Here is a 21,162-nt window from a genome sequence, read left to right on the forward strand (position 1 = left end):
TCTGTCCGAGGGAAGGTTTGTTTCTGAGGGAAAAACAGACCTGCATTCAGAAGTCGAAATTGATTTTTAATGAATATTTAGTATTAAAATAAAATTTGTTTGCTGAAATTGTGGTTAACTTATGTAAAAGAAGTGCCAGAGCTCTTTTATTTAGAGCTCTGGTGGGCTCCGTCAAAAATTATGATTTATTTCAAAAACTGAGAAGTACCAGAGCCGTGCTCCACTCGGCTCCAGAGCAATTTAAGTTCTGCAGTTTTTATTATGACATCAGTCACCTTACTTTTCGGTCTCACCTTGTATAATTAGATGACCTTTGTCTCAAAATTGATAGTATAACAATGAATGTAATCTGAAACAACTTTTACTCTGTAATAGTCAGATATAAAAATATATTTCTTTTTTAAAGTTTAAAGTAGAAACTGAAATAAATGTATGGTAGAAAAACTAAAGGAAAAAATGAAGTATGGGGTATTCTGCTACTCAGTTATTTTTGTAAAATTAATTTTTCAGTCATAAACTAAATTTTATGATGAATATTAAAAGGATGGTTAAAATGTAAAAAGCTGCTATGTTCTAACCTAAAAATAATTATGTCAATGAGATTAAATGTCGCCCAGACATGAAAGTGTTTAGTGACTCTTGACTGCCATACCGAAGGACCCAGGTTCGAATCCTGGAGAAGGCACAGATGTAAATAGTCTGTCTCTTCAGAGGAGGTACAGAGGCCACCCATTATGTCCCCCATAATAAAATGACCACCATTTCTAAGCAGTGGTGAAAGCCTGAAGTGGCTAATGCCTACCTTAAAAAAAAAAAAAAAAAAAAAAAAAAAAAAAAAATTATTCCGTATAAATTTATTATGTTTTTCCAAAGGCATTGCAGAGTGAAACAATATTGACCATTGTAAAAAAAGCTTTATTTCCAGCACAATTTTCTTATTTTAAACAATTAACATGCTTAATTTTTTCAATGCTTTACATGTTTGAGTGAAACAATCCAAACAGATCCTATGATTCCAAACAATTTCCATCTTCTCTGCAGGTGGTATGTTACCATAGAGAATGTGACTGTTGATGATGTTCAGTACTAGTATTTATTTGACTTTTTACCATTTTTAAAGATGATTCTCACTAGAGGTCTCTTCGGTGTTTTTTTTTTTTTTTTTTTTTTTTATCAAGATATACTCTGTATTGCTTCAGTTCTCTGTAAGTTGTTCCCCTAATCACAGAAAAAATCTCAGTCAGTTTGTCCAGTTTCAGTTTTATATCTGAATGACTAATATAACAGTTTAATATTTTTGAATATTTTACATTTTTATGTAAAATATTCAAAATAATGTAATATTTCATTAAATAATTTATGAGATATTTATTTATCATCAAAGTATTCTGTTGTGGAAGTTAAGCTTTCCGTCACATTCTACAGTATTATCAAAAGGTGGTCCATTTAAAATTTTAGAGATGATTTAATTTCACTGTCCATTTTCTAAGTGCAAACCATAGCTGATATAAAAACCCAAAAATTCTTTCATAAACCATCATTTTCTGTAGGCTTCACAAATTCTCTAAAATGTTTATCTAGAAAGCATGATTATTGTCAGTTCGCAATTAACTGTGGTAGTACTGCAGCTATGGTGAACTCAAAATTGTGATTAATCCAAAAGCAGTCAACATGAAGAAAGAGGAAAAACTGATATTGAAAGTAACAGGAATTACTGTTAATAATTTACCTGTATTTTCAAGTAGTTTATTCTGGAGAATAAATATGGTTACATAAATTAAACTGGTTTTCAAAGTTCTTTATCACATTTGTGTACTTTCTTTCTCTGTCTCTGTTTATATTTCTAATTCTTCCTGTCTTTTCTCAATTTATTACAATTACATTATTCATGTATTTTTTGACTGCCCAGTGGTGAAGTGCCCAGTCGCACAGCTGCACCACAGGTCCGGAGTTCGATCCCCGGGCTGGGCAAGGTTGACTGAGCCTTTCATCCCTTAGTGGGTCAATGAGTACCAAGTTCACTTGGGGACTAAACACCAGCGGTCCTCCGACAAGGTAATGACCTGCCTAGTCATATGCTGGTGCATCCCAGGGCCCAAGGTCAAGAAAGCAGATTTCGGGGCACTGCAGGCCGTGGGCCACTAGGGCTGTTGTGCCACTGAGTTTTAGTTTTTTATTTGTGTATATTGATAAGAGTCATTGTGAAACAGAAGAGTAATGTCTGTATATATTCCTTAATGTTGAGCAATTTATTTTTAATGGATGGTCCAACAATGTTTAAATATTCCTGATTATGTACAATTGAATTATGTACTGTTATGGATAAAAACAACTCCCAATTACTATGGCATCATCTGATGTCAGTGTTATTAATCCATGTGTTTTTCTATTCCTTTTTGCATTTTTCATAGTCAGTTTTGTTTTCTGCTGATTATTTGTGATAGTAACTTTTCAATCATTCTGCAAAGAATGAGTTTAACTTTTTTTAGGACAGGTGCCAGTTAATCTGCTCCCAATAACTGGGAGTTAAACTCTGTTTGAGTATTGAATATTTCTCTTGTGACACAAAACATCGCCGTGACTATGTACAACAGCAAACAGGACTATCTAGTTGTATGTCAACTATATTCACAAGTACCTGGAAATATTGACAGAAAATGAGATATTTTTCAGCACATATCTTGAAGTGGAACAGTACATTAAAATGCAGGACTGTCTCGTGAAATTCAGGGTAACTAGTCACTTGTTTTGCCTTTTAGTGTTTAGGCTAAATTTAACATAAGGAGACCACCAGTGGCCGAAGGGCAAAGTCACTGAACACTGGTAGTTTGGTCCAAGGTTTAAATTCCACGAACAGGATGGCTGCACTGCCGTCTTCATGGTTTTTCCCATGGGAAACATGTATACAAGCCAGTTTCCCTTAGAAAGTCCCCCACAAAGACATACCTCTATCTTAGTCAGGCTCTAGAGGTTTGCCATAATCACATACACACATTTAAACATGAGATTGCTATAAACTTATGCAATACTGTATGAGATTTTAATTTAAGAGAATTTCATGTTTCATTCTAATTTTTTTATGTATATTAATTGCAGATGTATATGTTTCAGGTGCTGTGTTAGCCACAGATGTCATTTATCCACATTCAAAGTCTAGGTCCTGTTATGCGAGCGATGCTGAAACACTGAAGTCAATGCTGACAACATATGGGTTAGCTTTGTTTGTTTTTCAGGTATTATGCATGAACTGTAAAAAGAAAGTTGTAAAATAAAAAGATTTTCGTGTAGTTATATAGGCTGCATTTAAAAAAAAATAGATTTAAAAATTATCATTAAAATCGATGTATCATGTAACTTAATTCTTCTTCTTCTTCTTCTTCTTTTTTTTTTTTTTTTTTTTTTTTTTTTTTTTTTTTTTTTTTGGGGGGGGTATGCTAATATTTGCTTACTATAATTTTAGAATTCAGTTTAAATCAATTAAAGAAAATTTGATAAAAACAGAAATTCTCAAGCAAAGTTTTTTGTAATTAATTTATTACAGTCAAAAGTCGTTAATTCGGACACCCATAATCCGGAATGATCTATAATCCGGACCTCAAAGCTACAAACTTTCTGCGCATGCATCGCGTTGACGCGTGCGTGTTGGAAAATATGACCTATTGTAACCCTTTTTCTGCATCATCTCTCCTCCTTGAAATAATTATAACTTTTACATAAGGTTTAGTTCTTATTTTAAAGGGATATAGTAATTACTTCGTTTTTCACTGCCACTGTTTGTATTAAGAACGGACTGTTCCAGCCTAATTAAGATGCAAAAACGAAACTTGATGTTACATCATCTGGAAAGCTGAGTCGTGCCGATAGCTGATTGGTTGCTGTGAGATGACGTCATGTCTACTTCAGGTATAAGTATCTCGTGTCACTTTGGCTCATTCCTTCTGGTTCCTGTTTCTTTGCTCCTTCGTATGCCGTTCCAGCCCCCATTGGAAGACGATGTTGCGGTGCGTGCCAGCCAGCGACTAGTGTTGTGGTTCCAGCCTACAAGATGACTTTTTCCGGGTCCTGAAAAGCGGCAACAATGTGAGCGACTGCCGTTGGCGGTATCCTGTTTTCATGAAGGCGGCATTTAACACAAGTTAGCGGCGATGTTTTTCTAAGTTGTGATTTCTCGTGTGTAACTACAGTGAGTGCCGTTTTAAGTGCTCTCAAGGAGGATTTAGTTCAATTTTCCAGGTGCCTTCTTGACCATGAAGCATGGACTTATTAATAGTGTAGCGAATTTCATTATAACTGCGTAATTTCTGTTTAGTTATATGTTTTTCGCGTATTGAATGCCAGTATTTGGAGATTAGGTAAAATATTCTTTAATAGTGTAACATTCTTTAAAGGAAAACCCTTGGGGTTAATGGATTATCAACTAAGTGTAATTTTGATAATGATTATGTTATACTCTTTAAGTTTCTGATATTTATTAAATTTATTCATGTGTTTTTATTTTTATATATTGTTAATAAATTGGTTAAGTTTAAAACTTTTGTCTTCAGTGTCTGCACAGTACATAACCTTAGGGAGCTTCTATTGCTACTTTTGCTAAAAGTTTAATTTTACAACTTTAAACTTTGCTTTTGCATCATTTAGGTTATGGGCCCAGCCCCTGAGTTAGCTTTAGTGCAGACTTATGAAGTTTAAGATTAATTTAGGACTTAAGAGACTAAGGGGCGGTTTTTGTTGAAATTCAAATATGGCTACTGTTAATGTTATGCATAGTATTGCTAAACTTGATGCATCTAACTATTTTACATGGTCTAAAGACATGAAGTTTGTCTTAAATGAGAAAAATGTATGGCTTTTGGTTAAAGGTATTGAAAAATGTCCTGATTTAAATGATGTTAAGGGTATTACAAAAGAAATTGTTGCCGACTCTCAAAATAGAAGTCGTTTGGCATTAACATTGATTTATATGAATGTAAGCCCTGAATATAGAAACTTAATATGTGAAATTGATGATCCGGTAGTTGCATGGAATACGCTTGCCAAATTTTTTCAGCCAGATTATCGATCTAGACATATATCCTTGTTTTCAGAGTTCTTAAATTGTAAAATTAGGCCAAATGAAAGTATTGGTTTCTTTTCTTCTAGATTAAAACAAATAACTGAACAATTGGCTGATATTAATCAGGCTGTAAGAGATGTATATATATGTTTTCTGTTTCTTAGGTTTCTTCCAGAAAAATATGATCAGGTAGTTCAGAATGTTATGAGGTGGCCAGATGAAAAGTTCATATTTAAAAATATTGAACTCGAAATACTAGCAGAGGAAATGCGTCTTAATTTAAGGGAGATAGATAGGGAAAATTCCAATAAGACTATAGAAGTTCAAAGTACTCACTTTGAACCCAAATTTAAGCAGATTAAAGGGTTCAAGTGTTACAAATGTGGCCGTCCAGGTCATATTCAAAAGTACTGTAGAATGAAAGGTAATTTTTCCAGATCACCCTCACCTGCTTCTTCTGTTTCCTCAGCTGTATCTAGTAGTAATAAAACATCCCCTAAGTGTAAGAATAAACCCAAGTTGTGTAAAGGTAAAAATAATTCCCATGCTCAGTCCCATTTTATAGCTCAAGCTAATGTTAACAACTTGGAAGAAAATGATGATAGTTGGATTTTTGATACTGCTGCATCTCATCATTTTTGTAAAAATCGTGAATTGTACGATACTTTTTCTCCTGTGAAGAATGAGAATATGCTAGTAGCTGTTGATGGGGCAACTTTTCCAATTCATGGGAAAGGTACTGTTAAAATGAAATTTGGGGATAGAATTATTTTGTTTAAAGATATTTTATACTCACCTGAACTGAGACGAAATTTATTATCTGGACCTAAGGTGGATATCAATGGAGCGAGATTTTATGGTAAAAATGGGAAAATTAAAATTACTAATGATGAAAAGGAAACTATGTTCAAGGCTAAGTTGATACTAAGTAACTATCATGTATTTCCGAAAATAGTGAAGAGGGGGGCAAATCTGTGAAATTTGAGGCATCCATAATTCAGCATAACAATAGTGAATTATGGCATGGTCGGTTTGGTCATATAAATTATGGTGCTATTATCAGGACTAGTAAGAGACATTCAGTTCGAGGTCTTCTTGTGTTAAAGAGCTCACCTAACTTGTTTTTTGTGAACATTGCCAAATCAATAAGCAAAGACGAATCTCCTATAGACCCTTAGAAGGTATTCAAGTGAAGAGACCACTTGAAAGGGTTTTTTCTGATGTATGGGGGCCTATTAACATTCCAGGTAGGAATAGTGAATGTTATTTCGTTTCCTTTATTGACGAATATTCTCGTTATGTGGTAGTGTACCCCACTGTTGAGAAAAGTCAGGTGTTTGAAGTATTTGAAAGGCATATAGTGCATGCTGAAAGATCTCTGAACCTTAAGTTGAAATACTTTAGAACTGACAATGGACGAGAATATGACAATGAACAATTCAGGTCATATTGTAATAAAAATGGAGTAAAGCACAAATTTACAGACATATATACTCCGGAACAAAATGGAGTTTGTGAGAGATTCAATCAGACAGCTCTCAACAATGTACGTGCAATTTTACATGATAGTGGAATGAGTCCTAAATTTTGGTCAGATGCAGTGATGTATTTTGCATATTCATTTAATAGAATTTGTCATAAGGGCCAAGATAGAACCCCATTCGAATTGTATACTAAGCAGAAACCATCAGTGTGTCACCTTATGACATTTAATAGAATTTGTCATAAGGGCCAAGATAGAACCCCATTCGAATTGTATACTAAGCAGAAACCATCAGTGTGTCACCTTATGGCATTTGGAACGATTGCCTATGTGGGAATTCCAAAGGCTAAAAGAAATTCTAAGCTTGATCCAAAGGCAACCAAGGGCCGATTGATTGGATACAGTGTACGAACAAAAGGATACAAGATTTGGTTGGAAAATGAACAAAAGGTAGTAGAAACCCTAAATGCTACTTTTAAAGAGTCAATTGGAATGCAGAGAAGTGGCAGGGGAGCTGCACCGGGCACCCTTCCTGATTTGGAATCTGAAGAGAGGGTCGAGTTCCAATCTACTGATACTCCAGTTGGCTATTTTCCTGAAATAGAGGAAAGAATTGATACCAGTGTACCCTCTTCTATACCTAGCACTGACACTCAATCTACATTGAGACAGGTAACTTGGCTTCGTAAACCTGTTCCAAGGCCAGATGGCACTCGTACGAATGTGTACTATTTTGAGAAAGGGTCTAATCAAAGACTACAATCACCAAATGATGTAGAAAGTATTGCACTGAGCATAATATTCGGTATGATCCTACCTTGTTTGATTTCAAGGGAAGCAATACTTATAGTGGTGAAATCGAACCAACTGGCACTCCTTCAACGTCATATACCCAAAATAGCTGACTAGAGGTTTCAATTCCAAACATTTATAACCAGGCAATAAATCCACAAAAAAAGCATAAATGGATAGAGGCAATGGAAGAGGAAATGGTCAACATGCGAAAGCATAAGGTATGGCATCTTGTTCCACTTCCTAAAGACAATACTCCACTAGGTTGCAGGTGGATTTTCAACATTAAACGTGACGAATTTGGAAACATTGTTCGTTTTAAAGCTCGTTTAGTTGCTCAGGGTTATCGGCAAATTAAATACGATACCTATGATGAAACCTACTCACCTGTAGTCAACTTTTCAATAATAAGGCTCTTAGTTGCACACCTTGGATGGGCAAATATGCAATGCGACATAAAAAGTGCCTATCTCTACGCTCCTTTATCTGAGGAAATTTACATCTCCCAACCTCAGGGTTTCGTAGAGCAAGATAAAGAAACTTTTGTGTGTCGTTTGATAGAGCCTTGTATGGTCTGCATCAGAGTGGGCGATTATGGTACTACGAGTTGGAACAGAACACTATGTAACCTAGGGTTTACCAAGTTTGAGTGGTGTAATTGTGTCTATCGTTTTAAAGATTTTGTCATTGTGTTAGTTTATGTTGATGATATTGTTGTGTTTGGAAAAAGTGAAGTTCAGGCTAAAAGGATATTAAAAGTCCTGAATTCACATTTTGATTTGAAAATTTTGGGTAAAACAAGAAAGCTTTTGGGTTTGGAATTTGAATATGAGAACAATAGTGTTTTGATTCATCAACAATTATATATAGAAGACATAGTTGATCGATTCAAGTCTTTTAAAATACAAATTACTTCCCTTCCAATAGTTAAAGGTGTGAAATACTGAAAGTCTCAAAGTCCCAGTACACAAGAAGAGACAACTGAGATGATGAATTATCCTTATAGAAATGTTTTAGGATGCCTCTCGTTTCTTTGCAATCGTACTCGTCCGGATATAGCCTATGCTGTTAATATATTTTCTCAGTTTCAAAGCAATCCTGGTAAGTTTCACTGGGAAGGACTACTCAAACTTTTAGGATACGTTTCCAATACCAGACATCACAAACTTAAACTGGTATTCAAGGAACTGAAGCTCAATATATATTCAGATTCAGATTTTGCTTCAAGCAGGGATGATATGGTGGCTATTGGTGGACAAATAGGTTTGTTGGGAGAATCACCTGTATCTTGGCGTACATTTAAGGAAAGGGGAGTGAGTTTGTCTTCTATGGAGGCTGAATTTATCTCCATGACTGAATCAGCAAAAGAATTGGTTTGGTTTTGGATGAATGCATTCAGTTTAAGATTGAAAATAACTATGTTTCAAAACCTATATTGTTTGCGGATAACATGGCTGCTATATGTTTTACAAAATCACCCATTGAAAACTCAAGGACAAAGCATATAGATGTAACACTATTCTTCATTCGTGATCTATTGAACAGGGAAATCTAAAATATGTTCCAAGTAAAGATAATCTGGCTGATCCCATGACAAAACTGCTGACTAAACATAACTTGATAAGATTTTGTGGAGCAATTTTCTTGTGAAACTTGTTTTTGTGTGTATTTAAGAGTTTTGTTTAGTTGGAAATAATATATTGTAAGTCATATTATGATGAGTATTAGATAATGTAAAATTGTTTAGTGTAGAATGTTGTGTGATTGACCAGGGCCCTGGGTAAATGTATTGAATGTATGATCATACATACATCTTTGTATTGTTTTGTAACATGTTGGAATTTCTTGTTATGGTAAAAATTTGGAAAAATGGGATAAGATGTTCCCAAAGGAAAATTTTTTCTTAAAACTTTCTAAATTGAATGGAGTTGTGATATTTATTTATTCTTGTTTTGAATTTTGTAAAAATACTGGCGTTCAGTTTTTATTTCAGGTCGGAGATGATGATGTGGGGGGCATTTGTTGGAAAATATGACCTATTGTAATCCTTTTTCTGCATCATCTCTCCTCCTTGAAATAATTATAACTTTTACATAAGGTTTAGTTCTTATTTTAAAGGGATACAGTAATTACTTCTACTTCATTTTTCACTGCCACTGTTTATATTAAGAACGGACTGTTCCAGCCTAATTAAGATGCAAAAACGAAACTTGATGTTACATCATCTGGAAAGCTGAGTCGTGCCGATAGCTGATTGGTTGCTGTGAGATGACGTCATGTCTACTTCAGGTATAAGTATATTGCGTCGCTCTGGCTCATTCCTATTTTCTGTCTACGGCGTTGCTTTATTCCTGCGATTTTGTGAAGTAAGGGAAAACAACATTGCTCTCACTACTGAAGCTGATCCTGAGTTGCTGTCGTCTCTTCTTGATGTTCACGAGAAGTATGTTTTCTTTATTCTTTTCGCCATTAGGTTAAAAGTTAGGATTCATGCATATCATGGACAAGGAGGCGATTGAAAACCGTATCAAATCTGTGTGTGATCACAGAAATCTGGAAGTTACCTGCGATAACTTAGAAAAACTTAAGCAACTTATGCTTTCTGAGTTTCATGCTTATCAAAATTCATTTAATCCAAATAATGCGACTGAAGTTCACTTAGCCCACGTCAATGCTATGGAAAAGGATATACAAATCTTAGAATTATACATTAATGAAATGAAACAAAAAGAAACCCTAAATAATCCAACAGAGGAAACAAATCAATCTGATATTACTGCTAGTCAAAAATCTAGAATCAAAAAGAAAACCACAGTAGATAAAGAAGGATAGATAACCCCTAGAAAAACTCATAAAAGAACTCTATCAAATTCCGAAATTGAAGAACCAGCTCAAAAAAATAAATTCGAGGAACTAAACCCTGAAGACAATATGGAAGCAGAGGAAGGTGAATTTATTACACCCAACAAAAAAGCAGGACACATTCCCCCTATAGTCTTAGCAGACTTCACAGGGGATTGGGATAAGATGAAAGAAGATTTTGAAGAGCAATTAAATATCAAAAAATATCGTGGAAACCTAAGTGGAGGTACACTGAACCATAAGAGTTTATGACTCAGACCACTACTGCACAGTTACTGAATACCTAACTAAACTACTTATTCCTTTTCATACTTTTAAACTCAACAGTGAAAAGCCTATCAAGGCAATAATTAAAAAACTTCCAAAAACAGCTAATATGGAACTAATAAAAAACAAAATTGCCCAAGAAGGTATCCCAATTCAAAAAATTCGACAAGTAATTCACGCTATTGAAGGAGAGAAAGTTCATCTTCCTGTTTTTATACCTGAATGTACTAGAAATAAAGAAGGTAAAAGAATATATGATCTAAAGAAACTCAGAGGTCTGGATGTCTTCATCGAGCCTTTTAAAGCTCGCCCTGGACCCGTGCAGTGCCATAAGTGCCAAAGGTACGGGCACACACGGGACAAATGTCACTATAAACCTCTCTGTTTAAAATGTACAGAGCCTCATGAAACATTCACTTGTAAACAAACAAAAATGACAACAAACTCCCTGTCTGTGCCCTCTGTGGGTGGGCAAAATCACATTTCTTCCTTCAAAGGTTGCAGTAAACATCCTTATAATGTTCAGAAGCAAATCGAAGATTCTAAAGCTTTCAAAGAAGAAAAGAAAAAAGAACAATTTAAATTTAACAAAAAGGATTTTCCTTCACTCCCTGAGAACAAACCAAAAAATGCATGGAATACTTCCAAGGAAAATGAAAACGCTAGTAAAACAGAAGACACAAACTCAAACCCATTTGGCTTTTTTGACTGGATAAAAATTCAGTTCACTCAAGTTAAAGAATTCTTGCAGAAATTTAAAACAGCAAAAACAATATTAGACAATTTAGAGGTCGGTATGGCGGCCTTCGAATATTTCTCAAATCTAAACTATGAATTTTAATCAAACTCATAGTCAAATAAATTTTATCTCAGCTACAAATAGCTTCTTAAAGATTTGTTACTATAATGCAAACGGCATCAGATACCAACAAGTGGAAATTTCAAATTTTCTTACTAGACATAACATTGATGTTATGCTACTAAATGAAACCCATCTCCGCTCTTGCGACAAATTTAAAATACAAGGCTACCGCATCTACAGAAAAGACAGAAGGCATAATAGAGGGGGAGGAAACGCAATTCTCATTAAAAACCATATCAAAACAGCCAATATGATTTAAATCCTGCTTGTACTATAGAAAATGCTGCAGTACTTATCTATAGTGGTTTTAGAGAACCTTTTCTTTTTATCTCCGTCTACAATCCCCCCTCCAGCACTCTTGATCTCAATAATCTGAAACTACTTACTGAAAATAACTACCCCACCTTAATAGCAGGTGATTTAAATGCTAAACATTCCTCTTGAAACTGTAGAATCACAAATAGAAATGGAGAAAATTTAAGCAACTTCATCCACAATAGTAACATCAATCTCATTGCTCCCAATCACCCAACGCACTATACGCACAACGGTCTAGGGGATATTTTAGATATAGTTTTGATGAAAAACCTTCCTAATATTCCTAATCTTGATGTTCTCTCAGAACTTTCGTCTAACCATCTCCCTATAGTCTTCAACTTCTATGGATTTTATCCCCCTCTCCCTAAAGCTCATACAAAAGTTAATTGGTATATGGTTACCGAACAGCTAAATTCTGTTAACAGCAGAGCCACACTTTTTTATGACTGCGATATTGAGCTGGAAATCACCAGATTAAACTCCAAAATTCAAAACGCTATCAATAATGCTACTTATACAGTCAAGAATAAAAATCCCTATGGCATCCCAGAAGAAATTAAATCCCTTATACAAGAAAGAAATAGACTTGGAAAAAGATGGCATATTACTCGCAATCCTACTGAAAAACATCATATTAATTTTTTAAACAGAAAAATAAAAGAAGACATCGCCACCCATTGATCAAATTCGTGGGATAATTTCCTAGAAAACATGGATCTTTACCCAAACTCTGTTTGGAAAGTAGCTAAATCACTCATAAATCTTTCACCCAATCAAATTCACCCCCTGTATCACATGGGCAAAATTCACCACTTCGAAGACTCCATTGCTGAAATTCATACAAAAGAATTAGAAAACATTTTTAAACAACATGAGAATAAAAATTCTGATCACGAAAAAGATATTAATTACTCTGTCAATAGCATCCTCAACAGTCCCAGCATTAATTTTTTTACGCCTGCATCTCCAAACGAAGTTCAGCAAATTATTAAAAAATTAAAGAAGCGCAAAGCTTCTTTAATATGACATGATTTCTAATGAAGCGTTGCAAGCTTTACCTAGAAGATGCATAGTCTTAATTACAAATATTTTTAATGCTTGTATTAGACTCAGCTACTTTCCATCGCAGTGGAAACATTCAATCATTGTTACAATCCCGAAACCAGGAAAAGATCCAAAGCTAGCAAAAAATTACTGACCCATCAGTCTTCTGCCAGCGCTTGGAAAAGTTTTCGAACGAGTACTTAGTGCTCGGCTCACCAATCATCTAGAACGCCTTAATCTAATAGACAAGCATCAATTTGGATTCCACAAAGGCCACAATACCACACATCAAATATTAAATTTAGTTGAATTTATTGCCCAAGAATTTACAAAAAAGAACGGAGTAGCGGCATGCTTCCTCGATTTCGAAAAAGCTTTCGGTCGAGTGTGGCATGCTGGCTTGCTTCATAAGCTATCTAAATTCCTTTTACCAAACAGCTTTATTAAGCTTATGCATTCTTATTTTAAACATCATACTTTTCAAGTGCGCTATGGTGAAGCAATCTCTTCAAAAAAAGTGATTTACAGTGGAGTAGCTCAAGGCAGTGTTTTAGGACCGAAGCTTTTTACAATATTCATAAATGATATGCCTCTACCTTTTCATTCTAATATACTCAAATATGCCGACGACACAGTCATCCTCACCAGTTCAGGAAGTCCAAATAATGCTTTAGAGAAACTTTGCTCCAAGTCAACATTATTAACAAATTTTGTCAAGACTGGAAAATCAAACTAAATACTGATAAATGCTGCATAGTTCTCTTTCGCAGATACAGAAAAAATATCCCAGTGAATATAAATATCCGACTCAATAACCAAGATATTCCTGTTGCCAACTCCTATAAATACTTAGGTGTCTATATTGACAAAACCCTAAATTTCAAAAATCATATTCAATATGTTACAAATAAGGCTTACGCTGCTTTCATTGCTCTCTACTCATTAATTGGAAGAAACTCTAAGTTAAACCTCCGTACCAAGAAAAATATCTACATCTCACTTATTCGACCAATAATCCTCTATGCAGTTCCAGACTGGGCTACTGCCCGAAAAATAGACAGACAAAAATTAAATGTACTTCAAAACAAAATCTTACGTAGCATAGTGAATGCACCCTGGTTCGTGCGAAATTCTCAAATTCACAAAGACCTGGATATCAATCCAATTCACGACCAAATCCTAATTTCTGCACACAACTTCTTTGAAGATATGAGAAATTCTCCCTATGAAGCTATTAAATCGCTTACAGACTATGACCCTACTATTGAGAACATAGTGAAAAGACCTCGAACGATCCACCACAATTCTAAGTGGTGTTAGTGTATATAATGTGGGGGGAAAAAAAAATTACTATTCCTTTGCAGTTACTGTTCAAGAAAGATGAACTTTGCAAAATTAGAACTTTATTTTTCATCGATGAATTCTTCGTTTTACTACTTATTTAACCAAGATTTTTATTTTTACTATTTCGTATTGTGTGTTTTAAAATCAAAGTTCGTGGTAACACCAAGTGCTTACTCTCACTCATTAGCCCTAGTGAGCTACATGACCTCATTTTTGCCTTTTACAGTTTCCTATTCATTTAATGATTATATCGCAAGTTTAGAAGATTTTCAAGTGTTTCAAAAGACATAGGACTCTTAAATTCACAAATAGATGTTGCTTTTACTATGTTCGAACTTTATTTATTGCCAAAAACTACAAAAACTTCATTTTTCGAACTCTGACTCCTCGACCAATCTAAATGCCTGACACTGATCACGTGTTTCTGCTCTTCTTGACTCACGCAGAAGCTTAGACTTTCATTTCGCTTCTCGCCACCATTTACGTATATAATCACCCATGCTATGCCATGATATGCAATTTAGCAAAACTTATTTTATGAGTTCTCTCATTTATTGATCTCGCCTTCGGGCGCGGTGTATTTTAAATACACCTCTTAAATTTTTAACTTTATGGCCTATGGTAAAATGATAATATACTGGTAAGAGCTCCTAGTAGCTAAAGCCAGCAGTAAAGATATGATCCAAGATCAAAGAAGCTTATTCCTTCTGGTTCCTGTTTCTTTGCTCCTTGGTGTGGCGTTCCAGCCCCCATTGGAAGACGATGTTGCGGTGCATGCCAGCCAGCGACTAGTGCCGGTCTACAAGATGACTTTTCCGGATCCTGAAAAGCGGCAACAATGTGAGCGACTGCCGTTGGCGGTATCCTGTTTTCATGAAGGCAGCATTTAACACAAGTTAGCGGCGATGTTTTTCTAAGCTGTGATTTCTCGTGTGTAACTACAGTGAGTGCCGTTTTGCTGGTTTTAAGTGCTCTTAAAGATTTAGTTCAATTTTACAGGTGCCTTCTTGACCTCGAAGCATGGACTTATTAATAGTGTAGCGAATTTCATTATAACTGCGTAATTTCTGTTTAGTGATATGTTTTTCGCGTATTGAATGCCAGTATTTGGAGATCAGGTAAAATATTCTTTAATAGTGTAACATTCTTTAAAGGAAAACCCTTGGGGTTAATGGATTATCAACTAAGTGTAATTTTGATAATGATTATGTTATACTCTTTAAGTTTCTGATATTTATTAAATTTATTCATGTGTTTTTATTTTTATATATTGTTAATAAATTGGTTAAGTTTAAAACTTTTGTCTTCAGTGTCTGCACAGTACATAACCTTAGGGAGCTTCTATTGCTACTTATGCTAAAAGTTAAATTTTACAACTTTAAACTTTGCTTTTGCATCAATGCGCATAGGCGTTTATGCGTGTGCATAAGACCTTTACGGCTGCGAATATGTGTGTGCGCATGCGCATAATATGTTTATGCATGCTCGCTTAATGTTTAACGTATGGTATAAACTAAGCTAAAATTATCTAATTCAGTTAATGTTGCAGATTGTGTTGTTCCTTAATCTTCGAATTGGATCAGGCTTATTATTTTTTGCAGACTTTTAGAGCAATTTTATAAAAGTAAGCTTGATCTTTCGATTATGTTAAATAGAATTTCCGATATATATTTACTAATATGTAAAGGATCTACAAAGCAAAAGTATGTTTCGAAGTCCATTAAACAGAAAGTGGAATTGCTGTAAAAAATGGATAAAGGCATATCCTTTGATTATCTAATCATTCCGAAATATGTTTATCAATTTCAGGCTGCTCTGCGGGGGGGGGGACGATGCGGCGCGCAATGAATTGGAAGTTGATCTGTCAGCACTATCCTTATCTTCAGGGCAGATGTTTTTATTTTATTTGGCTTATAATTCCTTACTAAATGTAGTATTTCATCTCGATGTACTCCGTTTTTGATATGATTTAAATCAAATTCCTCGTCATTATAATTCGCTTCCGATAGTGAACAAAGTGACACAGAGGTTACTGAAAACGAAAAAATTTTGATTGACAAATTATTCGGTATTCTCGACACAGCAATAATAGGACTTGAACAGCGGAACTTTGTAACTAAACAAGAAATTATGTCTGTTTAATAGAATTAAAGAGAAAGCATTATCCCATGAAATGAAGCAACTTAAACAACTTACATTGAAAGATATGTTTAATAAAGTAAACAAATGAATATTAAGCTTTTTCTTTTTGTAAATTTTGATACCCTTTACATCATAATTGTTCTTTATTTCATTAATTATGGTTTCATATTTTTAATTTTATAATTTCTGCATGCCATCTTACCAGATTTAAACTGATGATCTGTAATCCGGAATCGCCGAAGTCCCGACGGGTCCGGATTAACAACTTTTGACTGTACTAGTTATATTAAAGAAATCGTAAATGGTTTTAAACTTTTTGTCGACTTCGTAAGGCAATGCTTTTGCATAACTGGATCAAGTATTCTTTTCTGGCTCTTACTATTTTGTTCATTTCCGAAGAAGTCATGGAAATTTGAAACCAGTAGATACATGTAAATTACAATTCACATGGTTAGACATTTGAGAAGACACTGAAATATTGTATGCAGGATTCCTGGTTAACATGTGGTTATGCTTTGTTCCTATGCATTGTTTGCATTGTAGACCTCTAAAACTTGCATATCATGAATGCTATTTCTACTGAATTTACTACTATTATAACAATACTTTGATACTTGCGGATTAAGTACCTAATAATTACAGCGAGCATTAAAAAATTTTCTCATTTGTGCTAATTATCATTATGAATGTCTTCATTTTGTACTAATATTCATTTCACTTCATTTTTTACTAACACTAATAACTTTCATGCTTTACTTTACTAATATACTCTTAGTTCTAGATTATCTGGGGGGGAAAGCAAATGAACCAAGTTGTGACTAAAAAGGAAGTTGAGTTTGTTTATTCCGAAATTGTAAAAAAATAACTATTGCAAAGGATTATGATGGGGGGGGGGACAACTATGTATAAGGACATAAAGAAAAGAAAAGTAGATAGGATAGGATAACAACACTGATAGCAGATGATATCATAATATTTGTGAGATGTTTTTATTCATAACAAAGTATACTATCTGACTGGACACAATCTTGAATATTAAACAATGTGCTATAAAAAGCAGAAAGTCGTAACTGACCTTTTTAAATTCGGAACTCAATGACACTGTTAAAGTTCTTTTTTAAATATTTTAAATTATATCAATTAAAGAAAATTTGATAAAAACAGAAATTCTCAAGTAAAGTTTTTTGTAATTAATTTATTACATATTTATTCTTTCATTATTTATAGTATATGTTTTTTCTTTGAACATGAATTAAAATTACATAACCAAATGAATTTATTATCCAGATTAACCTGCTTGAAAGTACAGATAAATTGTTATCAGTATTTTTATGTTAATTGTATTCTGGTTTAATTGTCTTTTCTGAATATTTTTAACTCTCTCAGATTAACAATGATTTTAAGTTAACACAGCATTAAACGTATTATCTTAGTTAATGGGAATTCTATTATATATAATTCTTTTTTAGATATGTATAGGCTCTGTGGTTTGTCAATCAACTTTATCTAGTGATGGTAAATTTCAAAGCATATTTCAGTCCATTTACTTGAAATGCAGATTTATAAAAATTTAAATCTGTGTGCATCAAGAGCCATTCTTTTGCAAGGAGATGGATTCCTTAAGGGGGGATCTGAATCTTTTTCTACAAAAATGAATAAGCTTGCAACCCATTTCTGTTTCAATTAAAATGCTGATTTTATATTTATTTATTTATTTTGATAGCTTCTTTAACTAAATATACAATTATTTATTTAGTTTTTTATTTGCTATTATTTTATTATTTTTATTTGCTATTTTATTTTGCTGTTATTTTATTATTTTTACTTATATAAACAAGACCAATACATAGCAATTTCTGCATAAGGAAACTGCCACTAACTAAAGCTATTGTTTTTTATTGATAAACTATAATAAAATTAGCATAACATATGATAATAAATTTAGTTTTAAATCAAGAATTAAGAAGAAATGCAACTAATTTGACTGTGATCTTATTTTTGCTTGACTACAAAAAGAGAAAAGATAGTTTATAATTGGGAGCTCTCGTGGATTGGAGTTTTAGCTATCCCTGGGTAAAAAAAAAAAAAAAAAAAAAAAAAAAAAAAAAAATTGAACTTCTATGTCTTAAATATAAATCATCAATATATATATATATATATATATTAATTCATTATTTATATTAGTGATAAGGCCAGCAGTAGGCACATCAAAGTTTTATATAGTTTTTTTTTTTTTTTTTTTTTTTTTTAAGTTGTTGATATAAGTGAACTTTGCCAAGACATGTATTTATTCTATTTTAATTTTATTTATTTAAGCTATAGTTTTAGTTTTATTTGTAATTTTACATGTTTATATGGTTATAGTTTATTCAAAAATTGTTATTTTTTAATCATGTACAACCAAAACATATTACCATTTTAGAATAATATGTTCATAGGTAAATTTGCTGTTATTACATAGAAGTATTAAAGACATTTTTCCATATATATGTCTTTCTGTATAATTATTCCTGAATATAGTTTCCATATTTTTTAGAGCAGAAGTAATTGCCATTGGAAATGGTACTGCATGCAGAGAAACAGAAGTGTGGCTTTCAGATTTGATAAAGAAGAATTTTTTTGAGCCTTTGGATGTCAAATATTGGTAATAAGCAGCTCTCTGTCTCCTACTTTTTTGGGAAGGGAGTGTAGTTAAATGTGTTTTTAGAGATTTATTATGTGCCAAATCATCATTGCTTGGCATGAATTGATGTTATTGGATATATTTCGTTTAACAGAACTCGTTGCATTCTGCATTGACAGTTCTCCACCATTGAACTTTTAGTACTTACTTATTATCCCATCGATCATTTTTGAACTCTTACCAAAGAGAGTAATTAAGCACTGATAATGAGTGTAATGCCACAGCATGCTTGTAAGGTTCTTTCTTTAGATTTATAGTAACATTGATTAATCCTTAATAAACTAGTTTTATTTTTCCAAAGAAGGATATAAGTAAACTCCTATTTTTTATTTTTATTCCTACCCTTGCAGTTTGAAAATAATAACAATAATAATTGTTAATAAAATTAGAAAGATTAAAATTTTGGACCTGAGAACAGCATGCAATGGAGTATTTCCGAAATTAATTTTTACTTGTTGCATTTATAAGGATGATATGGGATTTGACTTGAAAATGGATGTGATAAGCAAATATCATGGGGAGTGTAATTTACTTCAAACAGCATAACTTGTATTCATTGATTATGCAACTAAATTAGAACAAAGATTTTCCTTCTACAAGAATGATTGGTACAAGTTTGGTGATGTCTTCCCCAATTTACATTTCTCCACACTCATGTCTTTTATTATATACCATGATCTGTGAGAGTTTCAATGAATTCTAATAAATATTTTTCTTTTTATATCTCCCCTTTTTTTAACTTTAAGATGCTGAGTGCAAGATGCAAATGAAACTTTATTACCTTACTGCCTCCATTCATGCACTAGTTAATGTTTCTAATTTATTTACCCTGTTTTTTGTTTATACATAAATGAGCATGGATAATGAAGGATTATTGCATTCCCAGTAAAAGTAGTTTAATGCTTAAAATTTATTTTTAGATCTGTATTTTGGTTCACGAGCATTTGTTCATGTGTTAGCCAGGGGCAAACAGGAAATTTCCAGATATGTTTTATGTATTCTTAGCTACTAATACTAATTGAAACAGAAACAAAATTGTTTAAATAGATTACATTTGTTATTAGTTGAACTTTTCATATAAAATCATTTTTAATATAAAAGGAAAAGCTAAATCGTTTTAGTTTATTAAATTTGTCGTGAACTCTAGATAATGACTGCTTCACATAAAATCTTTGTAAATATAAAGTATATAAACTGCATTTAAAGGTTTTATCACATTTCTTCTTTTATGTTTAGATCGTCGAAAAAGTATTCTTTGCTTAGCGCATACACAGGAAATACTGTATTTCCTCATGCATTTTTCCCACTAATATTTTAGCACCAGGTTCTGAAAGTTTTAAAAATATTCGTGTAATTTTTCCCATTCCTCAATGCATCCGGAAAATAAGCTCCCTTTATTTTAAAGTGGATTTGTTCATGTAGTGATTGTTTTCATTGTATTAACAAAGAATCCTCGCAAATTACCTGCAAAAGTCACACTGAACCTTTCCCGTCTAACTGCTGAATTTTATGCCTGTATAATATATGAACTGACCAATTGCAGTGAAGCAAACACAAACTGACATTCAGTCAATGATTTTGCTAAGTCACTAACTTACCTTCTCTAATTTTTCTGAAAGATTTGAAGCCTAAGAAGTAGCGGCAACAATAACAATGGAGGCTACAGGGAAGTATAAATAAAGTCATCTTATTAGATATTGTGGTGTATGTATTCCTGTTAAAATGTAAGTTTCTTTTAAAGGAATAAAATTGTGATAGTTACCTGTAGCTTATCCATGACTGCTTTTTATGTGTTATGTTCTAACTTTAACTGTGCCCTTTCGAAATTAAATTATTTGCATAGTTTTCCTCTCTCAATTTTTGGGCAGTAAAATTAGTAAAAAAAAAAAAAAAAAAAAAAAAAAAAAAAGAGGAAAATGTGGTAATTTTCTGATTTTGTAATGCATGGCTTCTCTTCCAGTATCATAAATGAGAGTGGCGTTTCAATATACAGTGTTACCAAAGAAGCTGAATTGGAATTGCCTGACATGGATCCTAATGTGAGAAGTGCAGGTATTAAACTCAAATTTAAATTATGGCTATCCTAACAGAATAAGTGTGTTGCTTAGAAATTCTTAAAAGCTTCTGGATTATCCCTTTGACGAGCATGATATTATTTTTATAATTTTTTTAACTAAAAACTTAAGAAATTGAATATTATGATCCTAGAGACAAAAAATATATGAATTAAAAAAATTACTCTTGCCCATTGTTCTGTCGGTGGTGGTCGCACTTTGAAACCACCGCATGTCTAGGACTTTGGAACTTATTGA

At 33.2% G+C, this 21,162-nt stretch overlaps 1 protein-coding gene across 2 annotated transcripts in view; it reads left to right on the top strand.

Annotated features, from left to right (window-relative positions):
- Positions 1 to 21,162, top strand: part of LOC118180321 (S1 RNA-binding domain-containing protein 1-like) — a 155,332-nt gene that overhangs the window by 107,852 nt on the left and 26,318 nt on the right. For both annotated transcript variants that reach the window (XM_085821568.1, XM_085821573.1), the window contains exons 13-15: positions 3,112 to 3,211; positions 18,704 to 18,811; positions 20,811 to 20,902. In XM_085821568.1, the coding sequence (XP_085677694.1) occupies positions 3,112 to 3,211; positions 18,704 to 18,811; positions 20,811 to 20,902 (300 nt within the window). The remainder of the gene's footprint in view (positions 1 to 3,111; positions 3,212 to 18,703; positions 18,812 to 20,810; positions 20,903 to 21,162) is intronic.

Source organism: Stegodyphus dumicola, chromosome 1 (genome assembly GCF_044657685.1).
Source record: "Stegodyphus dumicola isolate Sdum_Otavi_A_Nest chromosome 1, ASM4465768v1".
Taxonomy (NCBI): domain Eukaryota; kingdom Metazoa; phylum Arthropoda; class Arachnida; order Araneae; family Eresidae; genus Stegodyphus; species Stegodyphus dumicola.